This window comes from Fulmarus glacialis, unplaced genomic scaffold, assembly GCF_000690835.1.
Source record: "Fulmarus glacialis isolate BGI_N327 unplaced genomic scaffold, ASM69083v1 scaffold12621, whole genome shotgun sequence".
In the NCBI taxonomy this organism is placed as follows: domain Eukaryota; kingdom Metazoa; phylum Chordata; class Aves; order Procellariiformes; family Procellariidae; genus Fulmarus; species Fulmarus glacialis.
This window is the reverse complement of record NW_009194754.1, coordinates 34,773-57,147: the sequence shown is the minus strand read 5'-3', so window position 1 is coordinate 57,147 and position 22,375 is coordinate 34,773. Positions and strand designations below refer to the sequence as shown.

Below are 22,375 nucleotides of genomic sequence, written 5' to 3'. Positions count from 1 at the left end.
ACCTTAATGAGTCTATGATTCTATGATTTCAACTATAGCTAATCCATGAGTTACTAGGATTGTGCATATATAAGAAGTAAATAATAACCAGGCAAAAAATCATTCTCCTGTAATACAACTAACAGTAATGCCCCAAGTATAACCTGTTCCTTCCACACGTAACAGGAGTTTTACGTCAATTTCAAGGTTTGTAGGATTCTTCCTTCTTCCTGACACATGCACAAGGTCTAATTGCTACTGGTCTCTCATTAACAGTGGGTCGTTGGTCCTGCATATTTTGTAGAGTTTTTAATTCAGGAGACATCCTGCTCCAAAAATGACACGATTGCTGACATCTCCAAGTGCAAGCCACTTTCATCAGCTGTAAGTACTTTTCCTTGTATAAACATCTATTTTTCAGATACTATGATTCCTCAGTGAATACTTAGCCTATCCTTTTGGTTCTTTGCAGACAAGAATCAAAGCCCACAGGCATCTTTTTATGGGTGGTAGGTCTATACTGTCTTGCAACTGTACAGACTGCTTTAGAATAGAGAAAACATTTCAGTAAAAGTTCTGAATTCTTATCTAGAAGTCCATGAACAAAGAAAACAGAAAAAAAAACCATCCAGAAAAAGGCGGGATAGCCATCGCCTTACAAAACGGAATCATTCTTAAGGATTTCTTCCAAGTAAACAGACATAGACAATAAATCACAAACAATGCATAAAGAGTATATTCATACTACAATCTGGTCAGCTAAGGAAAACATTTAGGAACTAAGGAAAAAATTATAAGAGAAACCGAAAGACTAAACGTGCATGCTTGCCAAGAGATAACATTTCAAGCCCCATCTTCACTGAGATCCAAGCCATGTTACCTACAGCCCAGTAAAACCACAATTATTAGAAAGAACATTTTTTCATAATTTCTTTCACCAGTACGGTCTGAAATCGGTTTTGCCCGAAAAATGATATTATGTTCTATTACACAATTTGCCTGCACGAGGATATTCTGCTGCAGCAGAACTTAAGTGTGCTGTTGTAGCTGGGCCTTAAGTGGCCAGCTTATTTTTACTATCATGTTACCTAACCCTCCTCTGCAAACATGAAGCCTTTTTCAAAATGCTGCCTGCCTTTGTAAGCTTGCAAATCCCAAAATAAAAGTTTGCCCAAGCTGCTTATCCCTATAAATACATGTAGAAGCTGTAACTATTCAGCCTTTCATAATCACTTATTTTACAAGATAGGAGCTAAGTATCAGTGCTACAATGTGAAAAAATGCTTGCATTTTCTTCTTCCAGCAAATAGGTTTCTGCAAAGGCTCTGTAGTAAACAGCCACTTGGAACACGAACTGTTTGTCACAGTATCCTGTGAAATCTACAGTCTGCAGGTATTTCTTAATCCTTAATTTCTTAATATTGCAAGAGTAATAATTCTTTACAAAACAAGAATTGAACTCTTGAAAGCCCAGCCATTTTTAAGTTTTCTTATTCACAAAGATATGGGCTTCAAGAAAGTGATAAGGCCAAATCAGGAAGTAATCTCTCTTGTGATAATACAGACTGTTTCTAGGTGGATAAAAAGGCAACAGAGTAAGTATAGAGTCAATCATACAGACTGTGTTCAGAATGCTCTAAAAAGAAATTGAAAATAACAAAGGGAATGCAAAGAGCAATAACTGTGTAGTTACCCAAGTTTCATGCACCCATCTCCACTGGCATAAGAAGTAGTTCCATCTGTCTATTCTTTGAGCTTCTGTTCTGCAGCTGGTCTTTGCAGACTGGAATTGCAGCAGATCCTTACTGTGAAGGGTGACCTTCTTCATATCTGAAAGAATTTGTAATAGCTTCAATATAGGTAATGCTTATTGCCTGTTATTTAGGATCCTGCCACTGAAGAGGGTAAACAGCAAGCTAATCAGACACCTGGAAAATCCAGCCAGAATCAACAACAAGCTTTCCCTTCAGAAACCAATCCTTTCTCCCCACACCTTGAAAAAACAGTGGGCTGGGTTAAAATTCTACCCCCTTCAACTGAGGACATATCTTTCCAAAACCTACCACAAAGTCAAAACGAACATAAAGATGGAAAGTCAGTTCCACCTGAGGCTGTAGGATCTACACCCAGTCTTGATGGAGAAGAGACTCAAGTAGACAAACCAGATTTGACCAAACCAGTCACTGGACCAGTTTTTCTCCCTTTTCCTGAAGAACTTTCTCTATCACATGCATGCCCAGGAGAAGCAAAGGAGATAAATTCCATCCTCCAGCCGTTGCTGCCTAAAAAGCCTACCAAAGTCTAGCCAGCATCCAATCACTTCAACTACCTACAACAAAATAACAGCCACAATGGCAACCTGGTCTTTCAATTTGTGTAACATCTTTAATAAATAAATTGCTTATTACAGTCTTCATCTTTGGAGTTCTCAGTTTTAAGAAAGCACAAGAACAGATTAGAAAAAGAAATTTAACTGGGGCATTTTCCAACAAAAGAATTTGGCTTTTAATTCTCAAATTCCTCCCATCAGTAAGAGCTTGAAGGAAAGGTAACTGTGGAGGGTAAAAGAACTTGCAGGGCTGAGACAGCCCAAAGGCATCAGAAAAAAATATCCTCAGTAGCAAAAGTCTGTCAGGGCACAGTGCGGGATGGCTGCTCCCTAAGGGATGGTGAGATGGAGCCGAGCATGATAACCAGGCTGGCAGGGCAGGGGCCTGTCCCGTGGTACTTGAGCAAGATGAGCAGGGCATACCCAGGGATGGTAGTCAGGTTATAGGAAAAGGCCAGATCAGCACGCAAGTTCATGGGTTATGGGACAGGTCTGAGGTCAAGCCAGGAACATGAGTTAGCAAGTGAGGGTCAGGATCACGTCTGGTTACGGTACCAGAGTCAGACACAGTCCAGTGGTCTCCAAGTCCACAGTGACAAGGCAGGTCCAAGGTCAGGCAGGGAGACAGGCTGCAGGTCTGAATCTGGGGCTGGATCAACAGGGTCCAAGGCCAGGTACATGCACAGCTGCTCAGGCAGGAGCCAAAATGCTACAGCCTCAGCTTAAAGGGGGGTCGGGTTGGCCCTGGCCGTGGCCTCCCCTCAGCGCTGCCTGGGAGCCTGTCCCCAAGGTCACCCCAGCCATGCTGTTGCTAAGCTGGCCCTGAGCGCCGGCAGCCAAGCCTCCAGGAGAGGGGATACTCTCAGGGCCCTTACAGAGTCACACCCGGTGTAATGGTGTATAAACAGGGAAGAGGACTTCAACACTGTTTGGCATTAGAATCTAGCGGGTTTTTATTATTTTATGGCTTAACTTCTTAATTATAATGTGATAAGCTTAGCCTATTTTTTTCCTTCCTGTGGAAGATCTCAAGAAAGATTATTTTTTTCCTAATGCTTTATACCCTCACTTAAAGAACGTGGAAAAGGCTACCCACATGTGAAACCTCTGCACATAATTCTGGCTGGTGGAGAATCAAGCCCAGGCTATTCAGATTCTTACGCTTTGCTGACCCTGCTGTGCAGGAAAAATGATGATTTACAAAATCAGCCTAATTCTTTCTTGAGATAGGTCATATTAACTGCCTTATAATAAAAACCACAGGGACAGTCTACTGCCTGTAGCTAAGAAAAATCAATTTCACTAAAGCCAGACATAGCAAGTGTACTGACAATAACAAATATAAATAAATAAGAAGACAACAAGAAGAAAAAGAGTGAACATGGGAAAGAAATGTCGTTTGTGGCCAGGAGTACACTGATATTTGCAATAATTATGGGGCTCGTATGAGACCACAGAGCCTTTCTCTAGTTGCCACCAGATCTGTAAAATCCTTTGTTCAAAACAAAATCAATAAAATATTATTGTTCCTGAAGCTTTTATGCTGCTGAATCATCCCTAGAGATGCTCGATAATTGCTCCATTCAAAGAGCCTTTCAATAAAAAATTATGGTTTTGTTAAAGTATTCTGGCATTACACAATTTGATTATAATGTCTTATTTTATTATTATAAATAAAATACAAATAAAAGTATTATTTTATTTTGAGTGGAGACAAAATAATATTGAAATATTGTATGGAGTTATATTCACAACAAATATGTTTACTTTTTCAGTTTGCAAAACTCTTAAAAACATAAATTTTATATAAAAGAGTCATTTAATTGCTTCAAAGATTAAAATAAGCCAAAAAGTGATGCGTGAAACATATCAACTGAGCCAAAAAGAATTCCATTTCAATTCCACATCATAAGAAATTTCAACATATTTTGGTTTCATTTATTTCAGAGTAGAAAAAAATTCAAAATCAGGTAGTTCCCCAAAACCCATAAAATTCAAATTCTATCCAATTCTTATCGCAGTGTGAGCTCTAGGCTGTGTCAGCATTTCCCTTTTTATCAAGTCATCAAATTACAGCATCTTGTTTTTCCCTCAGGAAGTTTCACCTTTGCCAGTTCAGTTTTCCCTAACACAACCAGTGTGTTCTACCTCCCTGCACAGGAACTGCTGATTTGCCACGTGCCAAAATCGGGGATACCAGGCCCTCACACAGAGCACCGTCGGCTTAGTGAGTCAGAGGACAAGAGCACTGGGGCAACAGCCTGTGTCACACTTCAGTGATTTTCAAAACGCTTTTTTTGCCCCTCTTTTCAGTTAATCGCCATACTTCTCACTTCCGCTATTTTATATCTACCTAGGTCTATTTTACTAACTGTTTGTGTGTTGACTGTAATCTCACCGTGGCTCCATCAGTTTAATGACACTACTGAGATTTATATCAACATATGTAACCAGATTCTTCCCCAAAAGGAGTACTGGGGAAGAAATCATCTTCATTAACTGCTAGCCACAGCCAAGAACACCCTGTTTCAGTTAGTTCTCTTTCTTGACTACAGCTGCTTACAATAGTAAATTGAACAGCAACAGCAGCAAGTGAAGATAAATGGAGCGGAGTTGGTGTGAACATAAACACGGCGAGTGAAAGAGAACATCCGAAAGTCTGGATCCACAGTTTTGAGCATTCAGTTTGGATATTGTTTAGCCTGTTCTGCAGACAAGGCTCAGAAATGACATTTGAATCAATACTTTCTCTAGCTTGGATCTGAGACTTGGGTTCAAAGACTTCTATGATTTAAAAATAAATACCAGAAGGGGTGTTTATCTAAGCAGTAGCTGTAGCTACAGGGCAGATCAGCAAGCAGCAGTGGTCAGTGCAGGTTCATGGGCACTTCCTTTATTTGCTGTGGCCACTCCAGCACAGCGATTCCTGTACGCAGCTTTCAGCGTCACCTAGGCCACCACCAATGTTTACCATAATTGAGGCCTGGTACTAATGTTCAGGACTAATATCTTGAACTACAAGTAGGAGACTGAAGATGTATAGTTTCTGTGCTTCCTTTGTCCTCAGGACGTACCTGGATACTGCCGCACTCCCAGATGGCATTGATATGATTAACAGCTGATAACGTTTAGTCATCACTACTTCAAATCCTGCTGCTGATTCTGCAGATTTATGCCAATCTGTGAGTGGGCCAGCACTGTGGCTTTCTCCCTCCAACATGCCCACATGGACAGATAAGGGTACAGGATGCAATGCATCTGGTCTCCACACATTTACTCTATGCGACAGCATGATAAGACAGGACTGCAGCAAATCCTCTAAAAAACATGCCCAGATAGTGCCGAACCTCTCCTTCTTCTGGCTTGGTCTCTCACCTTCTAGCCAAACCGAGCAAAACAGCTGGCAGCAACACACCCTATGTACCTTCAGTCACACCCCAAATGCTCTCTTCTCCTCCCAGGACTGTGAACTTTTAGGTACCGCTTCTCCGTGTCCAGCAGAGAACGGGCCAGTAACACAAAGATGCCCTCCATCCAGCCACTGGAGATGAGAAGTGGGTGGATTTTGGCAGACAATTCCCAATTCACTTTTCAACTTAATTTCACAGGTTTTCAACACTTATTGATCTTATGATATTATATCATCCATTAACTTGCTATCTGGGCAATGTCCAGCTAAAATCTGGTCTTGAGCAAATTCTATTTGACCAAATATTCCAGTTTCACATGTACAATGTTTTTTATTGGCACAGTTAACCAATGGTCAGTGACCTCCAGGACTATTGATGTTTTTGCCAGATATTATCAAGCTTTTATCTCTGAATATAGGCAAGGCATCATGAACGCAAAAAGAAAGGGGCAGTAACATTCAAAGGGTACAGAATAAGATATGCTGGCTTATTTATGCATACATTGGCTATGCATCTGTTTAGATTTTTCAGCTACCCTTCTCCTACACTCATCCTTGGCCAATCAAAAAGATTTTAAAAAGCAAGACCCAGACATCAAAGTTCTCAAGATGGGTTTAAAAATCAAGGTTTTTATAAAATAAATTAATTATAAATTCTATTTCTCTGACTTCAGAACCTGCCACACTTCATGGTTAAACATTTTCTTCTGCATCTCTGAGATGATAAATGTTAAGCAGCTGTATTCAGAATATACATATATTATTTTGATTTCAAAGGTAGATTTTAAAGACCTCCCACTAGATATAATCATAAATACTATACAATCACAACAGTTGCCAATACTTCCCTTATGTTAACCTACTACAACTTATAAGCATGAGTTAAAGCTTAAATTTTAAAAATAGCATAATGCCACAAGCACTGAAAAAGTCAAATCCCTTGGAACTTCCTCTGGCCCCTTTCTTAACATCAAATTCTTAACCCCACCTTTTTCTCCAGCCTCTCAAGCCCCTCCCCAAACTTACAATTAGGGTGTTTTTTTCTAGAAAGCAATTTGCAGCCAAAGACACTGAGGACAAGACAAGGAATACTGACACCCTTTTTATTCTCTGTATTAGTTCTTGAGGCCTCCTAAGCAACAAGACTTTTATAACTACATTATCAACCTGCTCACTTGACAGTTGGTCTCCTCCAACCAGCTTTTGAACTTAAGGTCTGTTTGAATGAAATTTGATAGACAAGGTGATGAAGCTTCTAAACGTTCGATAAAAAAATGGTGACTGGTAAAGAAAAATAAGCTGCAGACAGGGAGGGGAAGCTATAGCTGCAGCTGCTGCTTTGAAGACTGTAACGAAAGCAAATTTGTATCACGTTGCATTTGCATCGGGGGGACCCTGTTTACACCCAGCAGATAAAAATGAGACATGAACAAAGACATAATGCATTTAAATATTTTTCCATCATACTTGGAGGCATTTCTGTTAAATGTGGAGCTACCCCAAAAACTGCAAAACTTTTTTTTTTTCCATCAATGTGTCAAATCAGGCCATCCTGGTCTGAAGCTATGAGGCATCACAGACTAAAAAAAAGTAAAGAGAAGCTAGCAAAGAATTCTCCTATAAGCAACTGGAGCCGCATGTGTCTTTGTTAGCTGTACTCATGCTTAGGAGCAAAACAACAGCAGCTGCAGAGCAGCACAGGCTACAAGACAGATAAGGTCTTGCTACCTGCGTAATTGACCGAGCTGTGTGATTTGATAATCCCAGCCTGTGAGTAAAGCGCTACTGCAGAAGGTAGGGAACAGTCAGCTAGCATAGCCGTTGTCCTCCCAAGGAATCAGAGATATCTGTAAACAGTTATGGCTACACTTTAGGAAAGGAATAATTGGTTATTGAATATTATCTCCTTTATTTGTCACCTCTCTTTTTCTTTTCTCCCTAGAATAAAGTTCTATTTATTATGCATTTGACACCCTGTTTTTCAAGTGGGGAAGATAAGCCACTTTTTGGTGTGTTTTCCCAGATTTCTGGAGAGAGGTTTAGGACGGATGTTTATTACCAACTCCTTAAGGTTTGAATGTGGATCACCTCTTACTGTTGCAAGTCAAGCCTTGGTAAAAGTCATAGAGATAAACAAGCTTTTGATAAGCTAGTCAAGAGAAATGCCATGTTTGGATAAATATTCCTTTTCCTGCCAGCAATCTGTTTATAGAAATAGCTTCATTAAAACAACACATAAAACTTACAAGCAATAAATATAAAAACAAGATAAGTATTAAAAAAGATATCAGATTGGATAAGAAATAATAAAAATGCATTATACTGACTCAAGTACAACCAATATTTAATTAACTGCTCTGACTGTGCCTGGAGTGCTTGTCCATGCTGTACTTTAATAATAGAGTCCAATCTTTTTTTTCCAAAGGAATCAAGGACAAAACTCTCTACAGTGGGAACAGAATCTTACTTTTACTTCTGCAGTTAATTTTGCAGGAATTGTACATTTTCTACTGTTTATTCATAGTGTTTCTATTTCATACATAAAAAATACATAAGCCACTGTGAAGAAAATGATCGGTGTCACAATGAACAGCACAGAACAAAAGGAGAAAAAAAGAAAAAACAATCTGCAAACAATAGACGACTAAGGGAATTATGTTATAAATTACCTAATCTGATGCCTTTCTTCAGTATGACTGCCCATTTGAAAAATTAAACAGTATTGTAAGTAATGAATGGAGGTGTGATTTGGAACACAGCAATGATGTGAATATTATTTTTAACTCATGAGATGTATTTCAAATGTCTTTGATTATTTACACAACATTTATTTCACCACTTTTTTTCAATCTTCCAGGAGAAATTCTGAGCTATTATAATGAAACATTATTAAAACATAAACAAAAGAAATGGCAAAAGACAACTGTGGTTGGGAGAAACATATGATCTGCCCCCTTTCTGCAAACCATTCCCCTTGTACTTTTCCAGTACCCAGAATCATTGTACTAGGGATTTAAAAGAGTACTTATCTGCTTAGTCCTTCTAGTATCCACTTAAGGACCTGCTGTCCATGAACTTTTCGAAGCCATTTCTGACCCTGCTGATACTGTCTGCCTCCACATCTTTCTGCGGCAACAAGTTCCAGAAGCTCACTACCCATTGCCTGGGGACTATTTTTAGCCATTTTAAACTGATTCACACTAGTTTTGAGTGTCCCCAGTTCTCATATTGTAAGTCTCCATTTAGCTTATCTGCTACCAGAGAACTGGTGTGTCCTGAACTAACTATAAAAGAAAGCCACTGTTTCAGCTCTATGCATTTTAAAAAATTATTTCTTTGACACCAGACATGCTAAAAGTTGGGGGTTTTTTAATAAGGGTTAATGAAATGAGGTAAGGGTTAAGGATGATTACCCATTATATTTCCCGATGTTTCTCACAAAAATAAGTCGAAGAAAAACTTCAAAGCCAAACGTGTAAACCCAAGTCAATTATATAGCTAGCACCTTTTTCTATGAGAAGCTGATCCAACCCTTCACACCAACCAGGATTCGGAAAACTTCTCATCTGAATCTGACCTTTTGTCAGTCATTTTGGGCTCACACTGAATTTTTGTATTTTCTTACTCAGAGGTTGAATTTTGTATTCAAACTTCAGCCACTCCCTGACAAGCAATTACTGTCTTTTAAGAATGTCTTAAACTATCCTGAATAAAAGATTTTTAATAAAATGAGACGTCTTCTCCTTTCTGCTTAGCAGAGGATATCCTGTGAAACGTATGAATTTTAGTATGTACTCAATTATTTTAATAAATACAAAAAAATTACCAGCAATTCTCTGAAGAAGTCTATGAAGGCTACTACAGCCAAAGAGCACACAAAACTTACCAGATTGAGAAAGCGAAGGCAGCTTTACGTGGCCTCATGCCATGCCTACATTACATCAGTATTAAGCCAGCCAGTCCCATTCTGTGTACCAATCTGAAATGATGTAAAGCTTTTAGAAGTCTGCTCTAAATTTTCTCAAGCTGGAAGAGTAGCAGGTACTCACATAGAAACTATGGACCACCAGCTTGCAAGTATACCTTGAGCTACATCCCTTTTCCAAATCTGAGTGACATCCTTGTTTCCCTTTCACTAGTTCTCTGCTAGGTAAGGATCTGTAAAAACAGGGATATGGATATAGCCATCATCTGACCACAAATATTTCAGCATATTTTCAGTTCAACAGTTCAGTTTTTACAGTAAACAGAAAACAAAGATTGCGTAATATCTGCATACATAAACTGGACCTTCTTAATGCCAGGCTCAGCAGCACACCGTTAGAAGCTAAATATTTTTCATAGTAAAACACTATTGCACGATGCCTGCTTAAAGAATCACAAACATAGTCCCTTTGATGGGTAGTCCAGAGAGTATTATAAGGCCTACTTTCCTCAAAATCTGCTCAATCACTATATAATAATTTACTTGCTGTTTGCAAACGTTAATCCAGGGTCAAGGTAATGGCCCTGTGACACAACACTTAAATATATGTAAAACCATGCCCTTTTAGCATTCATTTATAACTTCGGTGGGCTACTCTGATTTAAAAGCAGACTACTGGCTTTATCAGACCATGGGCAGAAGTGACCAAACACCGCAAACAAAATGCTGCTTCTAGCTTCAGCTTTTTTCCTAACACTACTGCAGTACTCTAATGCCCAAAACAAAACAAGCATTACACCTGCAGACTGTAAAACCGTTGAAACAGATGCAGGAGTGGCCCTGGATTTGGTCAACAGACATCGCAGAGATGGCTATGTTTTCGGTTTATTCCGTGTTGCTGATGCACAAGAACTACACAGAGTAAGTATCAATTTAAAGGCTGATTTACACAAGACTGTGATTTTAAAATAATGAGCCAGATCATTAAAAGCTTATGTTTATTGCTTTTAACAGAGCAATGTTGATGTAATTCAATGAATCAGCTCTGATTTACACTATCTCAGTATTCATTTGTGCATGATTTATTATACGTAAACTTGATTTCGAACTATGCTGAACGCCCTTTATTCTCTTGGCTGACAGGATGTTAGCGTAAGAGATGCTCTGAACAGCTTTATACCACACCGGACATTAATCTGTCCTGTCTGTTGTCAGATCTCAGATGCTATGTTCAAAATTTATATTTGGAGGGTTTCCTATTCTGCGAATGTCTAACATTAATTAGATCAATGTATCCTGCAAGATTGGTATTTTGTTATTATCTTAATTTTGGAGATAGCTGGATAACTGGAGGGAAGGGGAAAAGGCAGAGGAAGCCGAAGGAGATGAAAATGCCACTCAGCAAAACAGAGGAAGGGCTGGATAGAGAATCCATATCAGTCATTTCCTATTTCCTTCCTATTTTTATTTCTGTTTCCTAGAGAGGATACATAAGCCTTTCTCAATGATTACCTAAATGTCAAAGCAAATCAATAGCAGAAAAAGCAACAGAATACAAAATTTCTTTAACTAGTAGACAAAAGAGACCAAGGACATGCAGATTTAATAATGCACCTGGCTACCTTTTAGCTGCTTGGCTATGAAACTAGAATCCAGGCAGACATGCACTGTTTAAGAAGTGTATTACACATCTCAGTATGGCAGCTGAAAAAGCAGGCTAGTTTTTGATGAAGCTGCTTAAGACTGCCTGTTTACAAGAAAAAGCTCAGAAAGTGACCCAAAGCCCAGATTCCTACAGGTGTTTGGGCATACTTTCAAAAAACCTGATGGATTATTTTGCTTTTCAAAGACAAGGAAGTGGCAAGTGATACTACTGGGTTTTACGTCATAGCCAGGTAGTAAAGGGCTTATCTAGGAAGCAATCAGTCTTCTTCAGCATTAAGAGATTTAAACCCTCAGGTCTCCCGTCCTTGAAGAACACTGCTGCCATGCAGCTATGTGTGTGCCACCTCTGTGAAGTGAAGCCACTGGGCAGTAAGACATGCAAAATTCATTGGATGAATGAGAAAAAACATAGTTGTTTCTAAAAAGAAAAATCTCAGTGTTCCTACATTTTAACTGATTATTGACTATATAAACTGTAGAACCATAACTTGCAATAGGGGTCAGAGCCGAGGATTCACATTTCCAAATGAATGCTATAACCACTAGACTACCATGCTTATGTTTTGCTTTGTACCCTTAATGAATTTTGCTGACTTTGGAGTCCAGGGCCACAGCTTCAGCTATCACACAGAGTCCATAAGAACAGAGAAGACCCTTCTATCTATCCTACTGCTAAGTAATTCTCCCTGTAAGGTCTCTGTACCTTCTCAGACCCAAAGCCACCAGGTGTGGACTCCTGCATACCGATCATGTACACTATTGTGCAAGAAGTTATGTTGGCTCCACTGCCAAGATGACATTAAAAAAAAGATATGAAAAAAAGAAAAGACCAGAACATTATTTTTATTATCTCCATGCCATAGTGTGCATCAAGTCTATCACATCAACCCCCTTAGAAACTTAAGCAGAGCAATTCCTAGCAGCCAGATCTCTACTGGGTTTACATGGGAGTTCTAGAAGCGTAAGATACTCAAGTATTCACACTAGGACAGTTCTGGGCTTGTGCAGTGCAGAACTCCGGTGCCCAAGATCCTTCTAAAACAACCAAGAAGGCACCAACATTTTTTTTTTCCAAGAGCTATCCAGCAGACAAACAGAGGAATTTTCTACTGCATATTTGGATGTAGACACAAATGGATGTTTCACCCAAACTCCGCTTTAGATTTTATTGAATCCAAATGCATCCCGCTGAAGAAAATACGTATTTGCCAGGGATGAATTGGCTTCTTTAGCATTTCACAAGTTTGGATGACAAAGTGAATTTAGTCATTTCAGTTTTAAAGGGCTCCTAGTGAATAGCACATTTTACAAACACTATCTTACATATCTTACCTTTCCATTCAGTGCAATTCCATAAATACAAATCAGAAAAAAATAGTCTTTCTCACTGTCTCCGTTCTCTTCTCTGTCTGCATTTTACTAATATGTTTACAGCTTGAAATTATTGGGATTTATAAAATAAAAGAGAAAGACTAACTACCCCTAAGCAGAGAATAATCATGTGGCTAGTGGGCAGGATGGGTGTCCAGGACAACTATATTCTTTTCCTGATTCTGCCATTGAATAACATGTGTCTTTGCAAATCACCTAGCCCCTATTTTAAAAAGAGAGACAATGCTAAGACATACACATACTGCAAAACTAGTATTTAACATTACACTGGTGGACTCTTACTAATAAAAATATTACACTAGACTGCAGTAATTCTTTCTCAAGGTCTCATCTATACAGAAACTGAAAAAGGAGTCTGAATAGATGTAATTTCATAAAACCTGAGGATACTTATTCACAGTGAAGGGCTTTGCATCATTTTATCTAAATGACAAAATAAAATATGTCTGTGTTCATTCTGAATGTCCATACAGGGGTTGCATGAAGTTTAAATAATCCATTCCAAATGTGAATTGAGATTCATTTTCCTGCAGAAAAATAAAAAACTGTTTCTGTGGGCCACCAATAATTCCTAACACCACATTCCATTACACTGGCAGCCAAATTCAAATTCTGATTCTCCATCCTATTTGCTCAGGAGACAGAACATACTAGAAGAATTTCAGAGCTAAGGCTCCTGACTTTGTAGGGTTTTACAGCTTTGTTGCATCACTCCCTGAATAAACCGAGCAGGAAGCAAAGTTCTGAAAGAGTATCTAGCCACTAAGGTCATTAGAAATGGATGTAGCTATATAATTGGCTGCCTAGACAACTGATTTCCTAATAGATCAATATGTTCTACGTGAAAATCGGAAAGAGGGAATGGCAACTTTTTAACATTGGCATTTTCCCTACTTGATGGATGCCAGGTTAACAACAGACTCTTCTCACAGGTTCTCAATAAAAGGATAAGAGGCAACAGTTGTAGATTGCAGGAAGGGAAATTCTGACTAGATGTAGGGCCAAAAAAAAACCATGGAGAAAGTGGTTAAGTACTGGAACAGCCCAGAGAGGTTGTGGAACATCTGTCTTGGTGATATATAGAAATCAGTCGAATCTAACTTTGAAGTTAGCTTTGCCTTGAGCAAGTGGCTGGGCAAGATGACCTCCAAGGGTTCCTTCCAGCCTAAACCCTTTCTATGCTTGTCAGCTCAGAAAAACCTTAATAGGGAACTGGGGAAGCTACATTAAAGATTAAACATATCTACTTCAAAAAAAGTTTCTTTCAGACCAGACTTCTTGTATACAAACTTTTTTTTACCCGCACTTCTCTTCCAGGGAAATTCATCAGTCCTCTACTTAACTTTGGATGTGTTGGAAACTGAATGCTCTGTATTATCCAGAAGACACTGGGAGTCTTGTGAATACAGTGACACCTATTCCATGGCAAGTAATGGCACCCAGGCAGAGTCATATGTCAATAATGCATTAACTTGATCTTCATCTGAACTGCCCAGAAATTTCAGTGTCACAAAATCCTTAAGTGAAGACTAGGCTGTAATATGGCTCACTATAAAATAAAATCTATTGAGTTCTAGAGTTGTTAAACATAAGCTAAAGGTTTGGAAAAGGACTGACTCCTCAAATAAGTGCAGCTTTATTTAACTAGTTGTCTCAAAGGAGCTATACTCCGCATTCCACTGCTGGTAGCAGTATTGATGTTTTAGGAATAATTTGCTGACAACTGAAGGGCACTAGAAATTTTTTTTTAAGCATGTTCCTAGTATATCAGTATGATATTTTGTCAGTTTTCTGTCATAGCGTTTGTGGTATGACAATGTAAAATATTGGTAGTATCAGTACACATATGATATGTCGTAATACTTGTCCTTTATTGTTGCAGTCCAATGCAACAGACAATTATTAAACTACATCCCCTAACCCCAGCCCTGACCTATTATTGACATATCATAGCAGCTGCGAATATTTTCTTCCTATTCTGACTACTTTGGCAACAAATGTAAGTAGATGATAAAGACACTAAACACTGCACAAATATGCAACCCCGGTCACTTCAGTGGGCTGTTCACTTTTCTAATCTGAAGCACTTTTATATTTTTGTCACTAACACCACCAGCCTGGGATGAGAACTACCAGTCCAAAACTTTATTTAAACAGGACAAAACAGAAAGGCCATGACAAGAGAAGAGAACACAAGGCATTTACTCTTTTTATTAAGATGGGGAAAAGGAATGGAAGAAAAGGTCCATCCACTTTTTGATAAAGATTTATGTAACCTTGAGTATCTCTGGCATCCTAACTTCCCCTGCTAGCTAGTATTATCTTACTGTAAATAAGTATTAGAATGACCGAGAAGGCTGGTTTAGTTTTCCATTGCCTACTCAGTCGTGCAAACTGAGAATTAAAATAAAGCCTCTTGTAGAGGGAGATCCCTTTTTATCTGAACACAAATTTTGAGTGGTACCAGGTCAAACATTCCATTAATGACCACATCTGCTATTCTTAGAAGTACTGTACGTTAAAAGGAGGCATAATTTCTATGATCACCTACATCCAATTAAATCCAGTGAAAATAACATCATAATCACATATTCTTTTTTCCTCTCAGGACTTTGGGCAATGTAAGATTATCACATATACAAGCCAGCTGCTGAAGAAACCTCAACTATATGGATTTAATTGTACATTAAGTCCAGGTAAAATAACCACTGTTGTAAGCCAATGCATACCTCAAACCAGCCCTAGTACCAAATTACAAGTCTATGCACTACTAGTGTATGGTAACCGTAACAGATTCATTCATCTGCTTGCAATTTATATTTTAGATAATTCAAATGGAATGTTAAGAATGAGTAATAGAATCAAAGTTACCCTACTCTTCTAAAGCAGACTTTATTAATGTCAGATGATATCACCATTCCAGTCCACCAAAACATGACAATGAATATCAGAAAAAAAGTAAACTTGGAAAGAATGCCCGTTTGGGGTGGTAAGATTCTAAGGTGGAGCTAAAAGATTTATAAGAATACTCATTTTCACAGGTTTGTGGGTTTTTTCATGTTAGAGGACAAACCCATATTTGCGGAGTGAGGGATAGGTATTTCACTTCCAAGGAAAAGCTTGCATTTCTGTTTCCCATTATGAGTTCACATTAAAGGCACATGCACACTCCCAAGAGTATTAATATCTATTGCAATATTAGTAAATTCTCTATTTTCACAGTTCCTCCTGATTTATTAGAGTGCAAAGATTGTCCTGTGAAAGTTGAAGTCTTAGAAGTCACCGAGCAACATAAAAATATTGCTGCAAAGGCCTTGGAGAAATTCAACAGTGAGGGTAACCAGACAAACTACTTTGATGTGGACAAAGTTGAAAAGATTTTAAAAATGGTAAGTGGCATTTTGTCCTAGAATTACTTGTAAACGACAAAATTTTGTGAGCCGCTCCAAAACCATGGGACCAGAACTCAAGCCCTTTTAGGAACAGAACTATTGCTTGTCACCTCTCAAATCATCTGCTTAAAACTGAAGGTCCTATTTCTGCAAAGACTTGTTATCAACTTTCATTTAGGCATGTGAAAGCAAAAGGATTTCTCATCTGCTAAAAACTATGGCAGTGTGATGGCATCCAAAATGTAAGAGCCTTCTTCGTGTGCGTATTTTTATTTTGAATGCCTATTTACCTATCATATCATAACACACAAGAGTTTATTTGCTACTGACCTGAGTTCAAGATGTACAGTCATGTGTATTATCACAGCCGTACATTCTGTCAACTGAAGTCAGATAATTTTTTACTCTTAGAATATTTAGCACATGGGTACAACACAAAGTGGAACACGCTCAGCATCATTTTGACTCTGCTGCAGAGCAAAGCAGCACTCTAAGAGCTCTGAAGGACAGGAGGTAAATTTGTATCTGTGCTGTACTTCTTGAAGAATGACTGGCTCTGGCAAATAACTCCTCCATCTTTGAGTGATGTTGACATGAAGACTTATTCTTTGGGTGATTTGAAGTATAACTCTCACATGACCACAATTTCTACTCTCATTTAGCAAGTGGCTGTTTTCAGATTGCCTGGATTTATGGATTTCTCCCTAAATTCTTTGTCTGCACACTTTGCTGTCTTTAGCTACAGTGACAATTTAGATTGTACCACTGGATTTCAACAGACTGCATAACACTTAGAAACTATGAATTACGATTAAAAAAAACCCCATAAAGTATGTGCATCCACTTTTAACCAATTTAGTTAAACTAGTGAAACTTGTGTGCACACACATGCTATGGACACCTTCAACACAGACTTGAAACAAACTACTGCTACAGTTGGAAATTAAAATGAAACACCTCTTTATGGATTTTAATAGGATCACAAAGGCCTTCTCCCATGTTCTTATGGAGTAATGTCTTCTCTATGAAGACAACAGAGAAAGTAACAATCTCACAGTAACTGGCAGAATTTCATCCCACATTAACATCAGCACTGTAGTACTATGCACTCCCACGACTGGAAAGGCGTGGTTGCCATCCAGTAGATCTCTGTATTTTTACAGGAGCAGCAGTTCAATTTAGGGAGAAGACTCTAAGGATGCTAATTCCTAAGAATACAGGCTGTAAAAGTAACAGGTTTTATAACGTACACATACTAGACAAAGAAATAAAGCAACCATTTCTGGAACTCATAAAGGTGTGAGGCAAGTAAGGTATAAATTATCTAATCTATTTTCCTTACTGAATATGTGTATATGTATATATGTATGAACATTTGAAAAACACAGGTAATGAAAGCATGAGATAGACAGGATTTTGACAACAATATGAAGTATGGTTGCTTTTAAAATTACAGGACTTTAAATACACCTTGTTTGACCTCTTGGTTTCAGGCTGCCTCCCGTGAAAGTCACATTTTAGGATTCTCTATAAAAGAGACCAACTGCTCCAAATCTGCAAAACAAGCAGATCAGGCATTGGAATGTGATTTACTGGATGACTGGCACGCTGTAAGTAAAGTCTTAGAATGAGAACTGATACAACGGGTGGCACCAGGAAGATCTTCCCACAATATTTCCAAGCGTTTCTTGAAAGCATGCACCCAAACTCAAAGTTAAAAATCCAGCCATTCCTTAGTAAATCATTCATGCTATTTTCATAAAAACTTTTACACTAACATGAGTCATAGATCTTGAAAAAACCCACATGTATTATGTCATCCCAGTGAGCCCAGGGCTACTTTTTTTTCCTCTGCTGCAGGGGAATGGAGAGTGGAATAATTCAAGCTTGTCTGCAGATTACCATCAAAGTACTCTCCTCACTCCACCTTTCCATTACAATAATAGCCTACATCAAAGAAACAACTAGGCGAGATCATAATTTCAGAATAAATTATTCCCCAGAAATGAAATTGAAGGAATTATATAGAAATATGGAAAAAATAAAACATGTAGAACTTTTTTTTAATCTACATCTGTTTTCTTCTCTGGCTCTTTATACTCCAGAACACTGGAAAAGGCTGTGAATGAACTGGTAGCAGAGCCAAAAGTTCACTAGAATGAAGCACAAGCCAGACAGCTAGAGGTTTCGAATTCTGTTCTCAATGCTGTCACTGGTGTGTGTGTATATAATGCTATTAACATTTGTAATCATTGATCATAATAAGCTACTAATGGCCCAAACATATATCAAGATAAAGCATCCACTACAGAGAGCATACACAGAACCCCTTACCCGAGTTCTGTGCTCTTTCACACGAGCAATTCCACACACGACGACTGGACAGCAGGTGAAAGTCACAGCAAACAGGATGCTAAAGGAAGTAATGCTAAAAGATTACAACAAATTACTTTTCAAAAAATAAATATGGAAGAAAGCTCTACCTTGAGCTTTGTCTGAAACAGCATAGCTACACAGTGTCTGTTTTTGAGGACTTGGAGTAAAATTTCTGAATAGCCCAATCTGAACAGATGTTTGATAAGCAAAGACAGGAAAAAAGGAATAAAAATCAGTCACCCACAGGGTACTCGTTTTGAAGATATCAGTAGCTGACCAATTTCTTACAGACATCAAAAGAGAAGTAAGATGGAGAGTAGTAGCCCTCTAGATGCACATGGCAAAGTGGTCTTCACAGTCAAGGACACTCAAAAATGTCATATATTTTAATCATCATTAATCACTGGCAAGTATCACTGGTCAGAAAGCTCAGGACCTAGCTAAGTTATGTAAACATACTTAGGTATCGAAGGAACTAGCCTAACTTTTAAAATGTTCAACTTTCAGTAGCTTCTGTTAACTCCATCACAAGAACCCAGATGTGCATTGCTTTTTTTTCTTTTCTTTTGCTTAGCACGTGGGATTCTGCAAGGCAAGAATTATCAGTGATCCAGATGAACCTGATGGAACAGATATAAGCTGTGAAATCTACCATCCCTGGGTATGCACTCACTGACTGAAATGTCTCTGGCTATATCCTCATGCAGGCTACAGCAACCTTAGTCCAGACTGACAGATGATTGCAACTGTTGTTTATGTCCCTTTATTACTGCCTGGGTATGATGCAGCATGTCAGGACAGATTGGCATTTGTCTGCTGGGTCAATCAGAGGATGAATTAGAATTGAGCTGTCCCTACTACTCCCTCCAAGACTGTCTTCTCTCAGCCCAATCATACTCCTTAGTTAAAGTGAGTAGGGATTGGCAAACAAGTTCAAAGGAATTTTAGAAAGCAAGAGGAGCAGAGATGATCTTTATCATATTTGGTATTCCAGTTTATATTACAACAGCTACTCCAGTGTGGGTTTTATTTTGTTTTGATCCATCACAAATTTTGCTCAGTTGGTTCTATCATTTCATTTTGTTACGGTGTAGTATTTCCAGATGATTTTCAGTAATTTGGCATTTTGTCATCTACTCCTTCTCTTCTATCTTGAAAAAAAAACAGTTTTTTTTCCTTACAGATCATTGGAACTGTAAATGCAAACCTACTAACTCCCACCTCTCTTTCTCACCACTTTCTTCTGTCCTATTAACATCTCACTTAATACTTCCTCCCCTGGTGTTTTTATAAACAGCAGCATGACTATGGGCAAAGATGCAGATATTCAACTCTGGGACAGCCACACAGACATCCCCATCCCCATCATCATTTTGGTCACAGACATCGTCACAGACATCGTCACAGGCATGGATGTCCACCTTCTTCCCAATCCAGACCTGAAGACCCTGAGCATAACCATAGTTTCAACGAAGACCATCAAGACAGTCATGAAGGACCTGCTCCTCCTCTTCTCCCCCACAGTGGACCACATCACCACCTTCACCCTCCACACCATTGTTCTCCACTTCCTCCCCATGGTGGACCACATCACCACCCTCCTCCTCCTCCCCATGATGGACCACATCCTCCTCCCAAAGAGGAACCACAACATCCCCCTTCTGCTCCTCCTCCCCATAATGAACCACACAATCCTCCTCTTGGTCCCCATCATGGACCACACTGTCCTCCCCCTCCTCATGGACGACATCACCACCATCCTCCTCCCCATCATGGACCACAGCACCCTCCTCCTCCAGGACACCCTCCTCATCTCTGTCATCACTATTACAGACATCACTGCAACAAGACAAGAATATTGGGAAAGTACTTTCCATTCCAAATAAGAGGAGCTGTCTATCGCATTCCAGTTCTAAATCAGCAGGATTCTCTCACACCTCCCACTGCAAACTTTCCTGAGCTATCCCAAAGCAAACCTCACTCCTCCAGCACTGGTGAAGGTATTCCCTTCACTGGCTCAAGTCTAAAGGAGATACCAGAAGCTCCAGGTTTTCCAGATCACCCTACACAATCAAAGTCATGCCCAGGAAACCCCAAACTTGTTCTTCCAAAAATTTTGCCTTTATTTCCACATAGCTCCATGGCAGAAAATTCTCCTATATGATCTCAGAGAAAGATGTTCCTGGCTTGAGAGTTGCAGGGCCAATGACAGTTGTACAATGAATGAAAACAGCACGTGGAGAAGAGGAAAAAGCATACAATTTCTAGGGAGGAGAAGCACTGAAAATAATGATTAAGACAAGTATTCCAACCTGCCTCTTGATCCCAGCTATCTCAGACTCCACTGTAACTGAAAGGCTCAAAGTTCTGAGGCCCTCAGATAAAGTGAATGGGTACAAACCTCCCCAGCAAACAATGCTCCTTTAGTTCTAACAAAAAGGAAAATTCCCTAATAGTGAAAACTACCATCTAAAATCTTTCATTTTCTCATAATTCATAATTATAATGTACTTCTCTGAGGAAATCTGACCTAGAGGAAACCTAAACACCTTTCATAAAAAATGATCCATGGCACTACATTCATGCTTTATAAAGATTAAAAGAAAATAAAAATATGTAAGCATTTTTTTTCTTGACACAGTTGCCAAAGTTTTGTCTTTTTTGTTACTATGGATGTTTAGCAGCACAGTAAACATCCATGAGGCATACTCTAGCATAAATTGACTAATGGTGGTTGGGTTACCACCATTATCTAGAAAAGGTCTGAGAACAGTTAATGACTTGTAGTGTAACACTGCAGGGTGGCCTGCACAGGTACTTCCATTGCTACAGTTGCTGGTGGTGATATACCAGAAATACTGCATTCAAGGACAGCCCTTTTCAAATAGCTCGTAATTCCTCTCAGGGGAGGAGAAAAGCAGATGCATGTAATAACCCTTTCATGTAAATGTTTTCTTTATCACTGAACCTTCCTCACTGAAAACTGAGTTGGGAGGAGCAGTAAGAAAGAATACTGGTGTCTCTTTATACTCTAGCCCCCATCAAGGTAAAGTCCATTCAGCCAGACCTGGGACCCCAATGAGTTAGTCCAGACAGTTATCTCATAACCAAGAACATGGGATTAATCTCAAAAAATTAGTAATTTGGTCCTCCAAGTAGCTTTTTAATGGCATAAAGTAAAATACAGTGTGAGGGCTACATTGAAGAAAAAGAAGCAAAACGGGACAGCATTTTGTGTAACTGAGTGAAGGTTGTCTAATTTTTAAAAGTGCGTTATCATGTACGAACATCCTTATTTCTGGCATAGTTTATCTACAAAGTCTCTAAAGTGCATTTTCTTTAACCAAAACTTGTAGCAAGACACAACTGGAACACTGGAGCTGAGGCAATGCCAAGGTGTTCACAGATTCAAAGCAAAGCTATTCGGTGCTTAACACTGGAGGCAAGCACCAGATGTTCCCAGCCAGCTCTAATTCTGGCTCTGCCAGACACAGGCAACATTACTTAATCCCCTGTTCTTGGGCATCACTTTCCCTATCTGTAACGATAACAAAACATTATGAAGGCTGACTAATCCATGGTCCAAATGCAGTCTCCACATGGCAGCAAAGATGGACACTTCCAATAGTAGCGTGAAGGACAAGGTTTATCAAGTGTTGTTGAAGAGTTATGTGACATTCAATGATATGCATCTGTCCAAAGACTTTTTTCAAACGTGTTCTGACTTCTCAGAACTATTGCAGTCTGAACACTAAACAGATCTATAAAATTTACAAGGTTGTTGTCCAGAACCAGAACTTCATTACCACTGTGACCTTCTTGGGTGTTTTGTTTAAGCCTTCTAAAATTCATTCTCAGTAGCAGTTTAGATGTTAAGAAAAGAAGCCAGAAAGCTACAAACATTCTGC

The 22,375-nt window shown here is 39.0% G+C and overlaps 2 protein-coding genes across 2 annotated transcripts; both read left to right on the top strand.

Annotated features, from left to right (window-relative positions):
• Positions 1–255: 255 nt before the first annotated feature.
• FETUB (fetuin B) lies at positions 256–2,284 on the top strand (the record flags this gene model as incomplete). Its single annotated transcript, XM_009587871.1, has 3 exons — positions 256–363; positions 1,283–1,372; positions 1,865–2,284. Coding segments are annotated over 3 exons (618 nt in total), but the record flags the coding sequence as incomplete, so codon positions are not given.
• Positions 2,285–10,317: 8,033 nt separating this feature from the next.
• HRG (histidine-rich glycoprotein) lies at positions 10,318–20,631 on the top strand. Its single transcript, XM_009587870.1, has 7 exons — positions 10,318–10,563; positions 14,017–14,124; positions 15,308–15,395; positions 15,922–16,088; positions 17,585–17,701; positions 19,042–19,128; positions 19,765–20,631. Exons 1-7 carry the CDS (start codon positions 10,366–10,368, stop codon positions 20,629–20,631), a joined length of 1,632 nt encoding a protein of 543 aa, XP_009586165.1. The 5' UTR covers positions 10,318–10,365.
• The last annotated feature ends 1,744 nt before the right edge of the window (positions 20,632–22,375 follow it).